The 10,304-nt window shown below is 41.6% G+C and overlaps 1 protein-coding gene across 2 annotated transcripts in view; it reads right to left on the bottom strand.

The window, feature by feature from the left end:
* Nucleotides 1-3,033: 3,033 nt before the first annotated feature.
* SKA2 (spindle and kinetochore associated complex subunit 2) overlaps nt 3,034-10,304 on the bottom strand; it is a 45,386-nt gene continuing 38,115 nt past the window's right edge. For both annotated transcript variants that reach the window (XM_031011610.3, XM_055386762.2), the window contains exon 4: nt 3,034-5,426. In XM_031011610.3, the coding sequence (XP_030867470.1) occupies nt 5,358-5,426 (69 nt within the window). In that variant the 3' untranslated portion in view covers nt 3,034-5,357. The remainder of the gene's footprint in view (nt 5,427-10,304) is intronic.

The raw sequence follows: 10,304 nt of genomic DNA, 5'->3' as shown, positions 1-10,304 counted from the left end.
GGAAAGGAGGGGAGGAGCGTGGAGCGTTCGCCTAGTTCCCGCGTTGCGGGGCGCACACGAGACTTGGCGACTCGCTGCCTCAGGGTTGCGTGCCTCCGGCCCTAACCTGCGCAGGCGGCCTGAGCTTGGGGCTCTGCTACGCCACCCACGCCCACCTTGGCGGAGAGCGGGGCCCCATGGCTCTCAAACTTGCGCGCCAAAGACGGAGCCACCTGGCGTACTGGTGGAAAGCGCAGTCTTCAGAGCCACACCCGTAGTTAAGTATTCGGACTCTGAGATTCTAGGGTGGGGCCCAGGCCATCCGCGTTTTCACCCAGCATCGTGTGATTCGGCAGCAGGTGGTCTGTGGCCCGCACTTTGAGAAACCCTGGTGCAGAAGGTTCATGGTTAGTGGTTCTCTCTGGAAGGAACAGTCTAAGGTTTGTAGGACTTGCGTTCCACCTACCAAAGCTAATCGAGTTAGAAGGCTCCAGACTGTGAAGCCTGAGGTGTCATTTCTCATTACGGTGGTGGGAGGACGGGACCGCACACTGTGAAGTCTTCGTTCCCACATCCCACACTTCATTCTTGCCGCCTAAGTTGTCGCCGTGGGACTATTGAAAGGGTATCAGCGATATTCATCTTTCCTATAAATGGGATCTGCTTTCTACAATTTCCTGCCAGATGTGTAAAGATTGCAAGAATTGAAGGTTTGTGAGACAAAGAGGGCATATCAAATTCATAATTTGAATTTAATTTTTCCTGTATTTATTGCAAACAACTAATTATACTTAACCGACCTAGAGTGCACATGTAGAGAATCACTAATAATCTAGAAATAAGTTCTTGAATATCAGGCATTTAGGCTTATAGGTGGTGGGTAGCAACAATTTTTTTTAACTACTTGGGTCATGAACAAGATATCATTTAGAAAGATTAATCTGAGACTGAAAAATTCTTTCAGTAAGAATTATTTGTGGTCTTTGAACTACATGGAGCTATTTTTACGAAAATGCCCTCAGTTGTACATTTTTAAATGGTTGATGGTTAATATTATGAGAATTTTACTTAAAAGAATTATTTATAGAATGCAGTGCTAGGCCTGGCGTGGTGGCTCATGCCTGTAATCCCAGCACTTTGGGAGGCCGAGGCTGGCGAATCACCTGAGGTCGGGAGTTCGAGACCAGCCTGACCAACATGGAGAAACCCCGTTTCTACTAAAAATACAAAATTAGCCGGGCGTGGTGGCGCATGCCTGTAATCCCAGCTACTGGGGAGGCTGAGGCAGAAGAATCACTTGAACCCAGGAGGCGGAGGTTGCGGTGAGCCGAGATCGCGCCATTGCACGCCAACCTGGGCAACAAGAGTGAAACTCCGTCTCAAAAAAAAAAAAAAAAAGAATGCAATGCTGTACTTGGGATTCAGAGTAATGAGAAGTGGCCCTTGCTCTCAAGGAGCAGTACAGAAGACAAATAAGACAAATTGCAATACTTATATGATAAGTAGTAAGAGATTCTTGTATGTTTGCCGAAGAACCTAAGAATGTCGAAGGACTTATTGCACCAGTTCATAATAGCGAACAATTAGAAACCTGTACAGCTGATTAGAGGCCGTTGGTTGCAAGCAAAAAGGATAACTTGAGCAAAATAAATAATTTAGTTGGCAAGATGCTAAACTCACATCGTTTGCCAAGCCCTGGGGTTTGAGAGCCAATGGTCTGCTCCATCAGAATCCCTTAAAGGCTGACCTTGCTGCCCTCCCCACAAGAAAAATCTCCTAACTTCATACATATCCTTAAATAACTTGCTGTTATACAACTTGTTATATTATTTGTATAACTTGCTGTTATAGAGCTTAAATGTCTATCACTAAGGAACTGATAAAAATGACTATATATCTAGCTGGGCATGGTGGTGCACACCTGTGGTCCCAGCTACTCTGGAGGCTGAGATGGAAGGATCACTTGAGCCCAGGAGTTTGAGGCTGCAGTGATCCAAGATCACGCCACTGCACTCCAGCCTGGGCAACAGAGCCAGATCCTGTCTAAAATTAAAAAAAAAAAAAGTATGGTATAGCCATATAATGGATTACAGCTGTTGAAAAGAAGGGTGGATGTGTGACATAACAAAAATATATTAGAATTGAAGACCGGGCGCAGTGGCTCATGTATCCCAGGACTTTGGGAAGCTGAGGCTGGCAGATCTCTTGAGCCCAGGAGTTGGAGACCAGCCTGGGCAACATAATGAAACCAAGTCCTACAAAATATACAAAAATTAGCAGGGGTTGGTGGCATGCATCTGTGGTCCCAGCTACTTGGGAGGCTGAGGCGAGAGGATTGCTTGAGCCCTGGAGGCTGCAGTGAGCCATGATAGCAACACTGCACTCTAGCCTGGGTGACACAGCGAGACCCTCTCTCAAATAAAATAATGAAATGAAAAAAATCTAAGTACAGCAGCAGTACAAGGCACAGTATCAACCTACTTTTGTTGAAAAAAATTTGTTTGTATACATGTAGAAATGCCTGAAGAAATTATTTGCAGATTACCTCTAGATAGTTTATATGCCTGTTTTGTTGTTGTTTTTTTGGGTTTTTTTTTTTTTTTTTTTTTTTTTTTTGAGACAGAGTCTCACTGTGTCGCCAGGCCGGAGTGCAGTGGCGCAATCTCAGCTCACTGCAACCTCCGCCTCCTGGGTTCAAGCGATTCCCCTGCCTCAGCCTCCCGAGTAGCTGGGACTACAGGCACGTGCCACCACGCCCAGCTAATTTTTGTAATTTTAGTAGAGACAGGGTTTCACCATGTTGGCCAGGATGGTCTCCATCTTTTGACCTTGTGATCTGCCCGACTCGACCTCCCAAAGTGCTGGGATTACAGGCGTGAGCCACCATGCCCGGTCATGCCTGTGATTTTTAAATTCTTAAACATGTATTATTTATAACTTAAGACATAAAGACACTATAGTCACATAGGAGAAAACAATTATAATCCAGATGAGAAACAAAAGATCTAAATTAAGGAGGTGTGAAGATAATGTAGAGGTTGTATACTATGACCATTTTAGAAAGAGGATTGTAGGTTTTATTGACTAAGAAGATAAAGGGATGCAAATTAGTTATACAGGTTTTAATTCCAGACAACAGAATAGTGGCTATTAACAATAAAATCAGTAAGTATTCTGGACATGTTTAACTTGAATATTCAGGTAGGGGATTTTATTGGAAATACGGATCTAGAGCTAGTGGAAGAAGTTATATTTAGGAGTCATCCACAAAGAGGCTTGAGAAACAAATGAAAATGTATTGAGAAGTGCATAGAGAACAATGTTAAGGGGGCTGTGGGGAAAAAACAACATTTGGAAGATAACTGAAGGAAATCATAGAGGTAAAATAGTACAATCTAATTTTTCTCCCTAACTGAAAGCAAAACCACTTTTAATACTATTATAATAAGAATTTATTATGATCTCTCCATGATACTACCATTTTTTCAATCCCAACAATCATCATCACATCCCAGAGCCATCTCATGACCAGAGCTTTCTAAATACTAATTGCCTGAACACTGAAGAAAATTAATATCTGATACTAAGGTGTAACATTTCTCTGTAATTAAAAAAAAGGGGGCCGGGCACGGTAGCTCACGCCTGTAATCCCAGCACTTTGGGAGGCCGAGGTGGGTGGATCACCATCAGGAGTTCAAGACCAGCCTGGTCAAGATGGTGAAGCCCCATCTCTACTAAAAATACAAAAAAATAGCCGGGCGTGGTGGTGGGCGCCTGTAATCCCAGCTACTCGGGAGGGTGGGGCAGAGAACTGCTTGAACCTGGGAGGTGGAGGTTGCAGTGAGCCGAGAGCGTACCACTGCATTCCAGCCTGGGCAACAGAGTGAGACTCCGTCTCAAAAAAAAAAAAAAAAGCCTTTCTGTTCTTGAAATATTCAAACTAGACAGGACAACTTTAACTGAAGCTGTTCTCACAACCCTGTTTTTCAGCTATTATAAGTTTGTTAATGGACAAACATGTTCATAACTGAAATTTTAAAATTACATAAAAGTATAATTCTATAACCTGCAGAACTAACATTTGATGCATTTTTCCTAGTCCTTTCAATGCTTAGTTTTTATTACATGTATGTAATATCATTTATTGAAGGCTTACTAAATACTGAACCCTGTATTAAAACACTTTCCTGTCTTGTCCTTCCAAACATCCTGACACTCAAAAGTTAAGTGATCTGCACAGGGTCATAGCTAGAATTTAAAAGCTGCTACTTACATCTCAGATATGACTCCAAAGCCCAATCTTCACTACAAAACTGCAATACCTGCTTTCCCTCTCCCCCACTTAGCAAAGTTTCAGCATTTCCCAGAACATTAACAGTAATAATTTATTGGCAACTTGACCTCTTATTGTATACATACAGCATGATTTATTTTCCTATTCACCTAGTACTAGCCAAATGTGTATGTATATTGCTATTATAAACAACCCTGTGATTAACATCTTTCTATCAAGATCTGCCTCTACTTTGAACAGTTTCCTTATTGCCAATAGTTATTTTAAAATAAATAGTTATTTTAAAGGGAAATTGACACATACATATAACACACTCACGCAAAACTGGCAAGTAGCAGATAAGTGCTCTTCTAATTTCAGTTTCCTAGCTTTCATGTAGAATGAACAATTATAGTAATAAAGGCTGACAGAAAACAAAGATATTATTGAGATACAACAGGGACAGTCTAAAACAGCATCAGAAAGCAAGTTCATGCTGTTCAACATTAGCAGGCAAGGGAAATAGGGAAAGAAATACGCAAAAGTGGCTATCACAGAAAAGCCAGCTTATTACTTTAGGTTCTGTGGGAGACTACAGGTCACATAAAAGCAGTCTCAACAATAATGTGACCACATGTGCAATCAACATTTACAAAATGAAATTATATATAATGTATAACACAAATGTTTTGCCTATACTTTAATTTACAAAGCCACATACCGAATGACTGAAATGTACATAAACATTCTTTTATGATAGACCAGAACATCTACATTATCATGACTTAGAAAAAGAAAACAGATGCAAAATAGTGTTAAGAGAATTTCTGGCCTGAAATTACAAGACTAAGTGTGTGTGTGCATGCGTGTGTACATATATTTAAATCGTTTTATTCTCATTTGATCCTTTTGGCTGAACTTTATTCATATATTATCTGCCCTTCTTATAGTCTCTCTCATGAAAGATACCATTATCCAGTCATTGAAGCCAAACCCCCTTCACCAGCCCCCAATCTCTAGACATCAAGGGTTAACAAGACATCTTCCTAAATTTCTCTGGAATTAAGCTCTTCTCTGTTAGAATTTCCTTTCCAAGTCCATTTCTTCATAAATCTGGCATGTGAAATTTGAATTGCTCTGCCGCAGTTTTCTCTTCTTTAGTCAGTGGTGACAGCTAGAAAATAAATGATAAAATCTTTATTTCAAAAACCTTCAAAGACTGTTAAATCAGTTTAGTTAACTTCTGCATTGTCACACCAATAAATGTTTCCCTAAGCTTATACTATGTATGTAATCACAGATTTAGAAAGGTAAGAGAAAAAACAGATACTTGGCTATTTATATACAAGGTCCTATGATGTTTGAGCTTCTAAAGAACTTGCAATTAAGTTGAAGAAACAAGACCAAGAAATCAAACAATTTAAGGATTATATCAGAACCAAAGAAGTCATGTTTGGATGCCATATTCTAAAAGTACAGTCAACCCTCAGTATCTGTGGGAGATTGATTCCAGGATAACAAAATCCACAGATGCTCAAGTCCCTTATATGAAACTGCGTAGTATTTGCATAGAAACTATACACATCCTCCTGTATACTTTAAATCATCTCTAGATTACTTATATACCTAATACAATGTAAATGCTATATACATAATTGTTACACTGTATTGTGGAAGGAATAAATGATAAGGAAAAAAGTCTACAGATGTTCAGTACAGATATAACCATCTAATTTTTTTCCAAAATTTTTGTTTTCTATTTTTGAAACGGGGTCACTCTGTCGCCCAGGCTGGAGTGCAGTGGCACAATCATGGCTCCCTGCAGCCTCAACCTCCCGGGCTCAAGCAATCCTCCCACCTCAGCCTCCCGAGTAGCTAATTTTTAACTAATTAGTACACTAATTTTTAGCTGGGCATGGTGGCGCACACCTGTGGTCCCAGCTGCTTGGGAGGCTGTGGTGGGAGGATCACTTGAGCCTGGGAGGTCGAGACTGCAGTCAGCCCTGATGGTGCTACTGCGCTCTAGCCTGGGCAGCAGAGCAAGACCTCATCTTAAGAAAAGAAAAAAGAGGCCGGACGCGGTGGCTCATGCCTGTAATCCCAGCACTTTGGGAGGCTGAGGCGGGTGGATCACTTGAGGTCAGGAGTTTGAGACCAGCCTGACCAACATGGTGAAACCCCATCTCTACTAAAAAACACAAAAATTAGCCAGGCATGGTGGTATGCACCTGTAATCCCAGCTACTCAGGAGGCTGAGTTGGGAGAATCCCTCGAACCTGGGAGGCGGAGGCTGCAGTGACCCAAGATCGCACCACTGAACTCCATCCAGCCTGGGTGACAGAGCAAGACTCCATCACAAAAAAGAGAAAGAGGCCGGGCACAGTGGCTCATGCCTGTAATCCCAGCACTTTAGGAGGCTGAGGTGGGTGGATCATCTGAAGTCAGGAGTTTGAGACCAGCCTGACCAACATGGTGAAACCTCATCTCTACTAAAAATACAAAAAATTAGCTGGGCATGGTGGCAGGCACCTGTAATCCTAGCTACTCGGGAGGTTGAGGCAGGAGAATTGCTTGAACCCGGGAGGTGGAGGTTACAGTGAGCCAAGATTACGCCATTGCACTCCAGCCTGGGCGACAAGAGTGAAACTCTGTCTCAAAAAAAAAAGATAAAAGAAAATGTATTATCATTCCACAATAACTTCAGAAAAAGGAAAGACTTCTGGGCTGACTTATTTAGCAACTGAACAATGTAAGGACTCCATTTTTTCCATCTCACAGCTCTGATATCCTGGATAGTGCCTTTACCCTCAAGCTGACAGCAAATGGCTTTAACGGTGCTAGGTATCACAACTCTACACAATGTCCAGAAGAAGAAAAGAAGCTTTCTCTTCTCAGGGTTCTCTCAGCAGTGAGTAAAGTCTTCCTAGTAACCTACTTCCAGACTATCCTTACTCACATGTCATTTGGGTTACAAACCCATTCCTCAACCACTGTTAGTTACAAAATAAAGTCCATTCCCCATGCCAATCAGATGCACCCCTGGAGCTGAGGATGGGGCCAGATTCATCTCAGGCACATCGCTATGAGGGACAACACACATCTCAAGAAAGTCAGTATAGTCATGTGTCACTTAATGACAGGAATACGTTCTGAGAAATGCATCGTTAGGCAGTTTCATTGTGTGAACATCACAGACTGTACTTACACAAACAGGGATTGTATATATACACTCAGGCTATATGGTATAGCCTACTGCTCCTGGGCTACAAATCTGTATAGCACGTTACTGTACTGAATACTGTAGGCAGTGGTAACACATGGTATTTTTATATCTAAACATCTGAACATAAGAGTACAGTAAAAATACGCTATTATAATCTTCTGGGACCACTGTCATATATATTTGGTCCATTGTTGACCAAAACGTCATTATGCACTTCATGTCTATATTCTGGTAGGCAGGAAAGGATAACAGATACTGAGAAAGAAAAATGGCCAATAGCATCCACCAAAAGCAGGTAGCAGCAAAAGAAGAAGGGAGGCTGAAGGGAAGTTGTAAGGGACTTTCACAGAGCACCAACAAACAGACTGGCTGAAACAAAGGGTTATGTGGGGAATTAATAGGAGGTACAACCTGAAGAATCAAGTAGTTACAATTCTGCCAACTATATAGGTCATCTCTAGAGAGACTGCCAAATCTGGAACACCCCAGACCTACAGAATCAGAATCTCTAGGGCAGCACTGTCCAATAAAACTTTCCATGATGCTGGAAATATTCTTTATCAGCACTGTCCAATCAGTAGGTGAAGAACTTAATGTTCATCTTTCATTTAACTACCTTAAATGTAAATTTCTTTTCTTCTTTTTTTCGTTCTTTCTTCCTTTTTTTTTTTTTTTTTAAATTTTGAAACAGAGTTACACTCTTGTTGCCCAGGCTGGAGCACAATCTCAGCTTACTGCAACCTCCGCCTCCCAGGTTCAGGAGATTCTCCTGCCTCAGCCTCCCGAGTAGCTGGGATTCCAGGTGCCCGCCACCATGCCTGGCTAATTTTTTGTATTTCTTTAGTAGAGACGGGGGTTTCACCGTGTTGGCCAGGCTGGTCTGGAACTACTGACCTCAGGTGATCCACCTGTCTCGGCCTCCCAAAGTGCTGGGATTACAGGCATGAGCCACCATGCCCAGTCTAAATTTAAATTTATATAGCCACATTACGTTATGTAAATAGGACAGCCCAAATCTAGAACAGCCACAGAACCTATATGATTCTGATATGCAGCTGGTTCCACTGATCAAACCAACATTTGCCCAACATGTTCACAAGGATAAAATGAAAAACAATCATACGTCTTACTACAACCCAGTTACAGGATTTCCTTCTTCTACCTCAAAAAAAGGAAATGTTATTCTGACAAGACTTGGTTTTTTCGTTTTGTTTTTGTTTTAGAGACAGAGTCTCGTTCCATCGCCCAGGCTGGAGCACAGTGGTGCGGTCATAGCTCACTGCAACCTCTAACTCCTGGGCTCGAGCAATCGTCCCACCGCAGCCTCCCAAGTAGCTGCAACTACAGGTGCACACTGCCATACCCAGCTATGAGACTAATGAATCCACATTGCTCCTTGTGATCACTACAAAAGCTTTCAGACCATCTGTTTAATAAATTCTCAAAGAATTTTTCCAGGAATTAAAGTCAAGTTAACCAGTCTAAAGTTTGTAGAAATTTTTCTTCTTTATCACACATATTTTGGAAGATCATAGAATACCACATATTCTACTTTTAATGCCTTTTTAATTTTCTATTTATTGTTATATATGTTTTGGGCGTTTGTTTTGCTATTTTTTGTTTGGGTGTAAGTTTAGTCCCTTTTTTCTTTTGATGAGATCACCTTTATAATTGAACATATTTAAACCTCAGTTTAAATATGAGGGCACGGAGGCTCACACCTGTAATCCCAGCACTTTGAGAGGCCAAGACAGGTGGATCACTTGCAGTCAGGGGTTCGAGACCAGCCTGGCCAACTTGGTGAAACCCCATCTCTACTAAAAATACAAAAAAATTAGCGGGGCGTGGTGGTGCATGCCTGTAGTCCCAGCTACTTGGGAGGCTGAGGCAGGAGAATTGCTTGAATCCGGGAGGCGGAAGTTGCTGTGAGCCAAGATCGTGCCACTGCACTCCAGCCTGGGCGACAGAGGGAGACTCCGTCTCAAAAAACAAACAAACAAAAAAATTAAATAAATAAATAAACTTCAGTGTCTTTTGTCTTTTTTTTCTTCTTTTGTCAATGTCTTAACATCCCCTAAGAAAGATTACGAAATTAGTATGTATTCCCTTTCTCCTACCTCCTTTTCTGTTCTGTATTTATTATTTAGTATTATCAATTCAGGTGTTCTTTTTGACCATTACAAATTCAAATACATTTTCTACCCTTCCAAATGAAAAACCATTCTTTGATAAAGATTATAGCAAGATAATACCTGAACAGATATACATTCTGTTATCTATAAACAAAGCACTATTGGTTCCAAGGAGACTTTATCCTTTTCTTGTCCTTCTTGTTCCCCAGATAATTTTAAAGCCCCTTTAAAATAACCTTTTGGTTATTTTAGAAAATTTCAGAGGCCTTAGATCTATCTGCCTTTGGCTTTTTTTTTTTTTTTTTTGAGACAGAGTCTCGCTCTGTTGCCAGGCTGAAGTGCAGTGGCAAGATTTTGGCTCACTGCAACCTCCGCCTCCCAGGTTCAAGCGATTCCGGTCTCAGCCTCCCGAGTAGCTGGTACTACAGGCATGCAATACCATGCCCAGCTAATGTTTTGTTATTTTAGTAGAGATGGGGTTTCACCATGTCAGCCAGGATGGTCTCGATCTCCTGGCCTCGTGATCCTCCCTCCTCGGCCTCCCAAAGTGCTGGGATTACAGGTGTGAGCCACCGCACCCGGCCTCTTTGGCTTTCCTAACTAATTTCACAGGTTTGTCCCTGTGACCTTTTAATATTTGAAATTTATTTACAAATTGTACCTTGCAAGTCCTTTAAACTCTGGGCTCATATAACTG

This window comes from Gorilla gorilla, chromosome 4 (genome assembly GCF_029281585.2).
Source record: "Gorilla gorilla gorilla isolate KB3781 chromosome 4, NHGRI_mGorGor1-v2.1_pri, whole genome shotgun sequence".
Taxonomy (NCBI): domain Eukaryota; kingdom Metazoa; phylum Chordata; class Mammalia; order Primates; family Hominidae; genus Gorilla; species Gorilla gorilla.
This window is presented reverse-complemented; position numbering and strand designations above follow the sequence as displayed.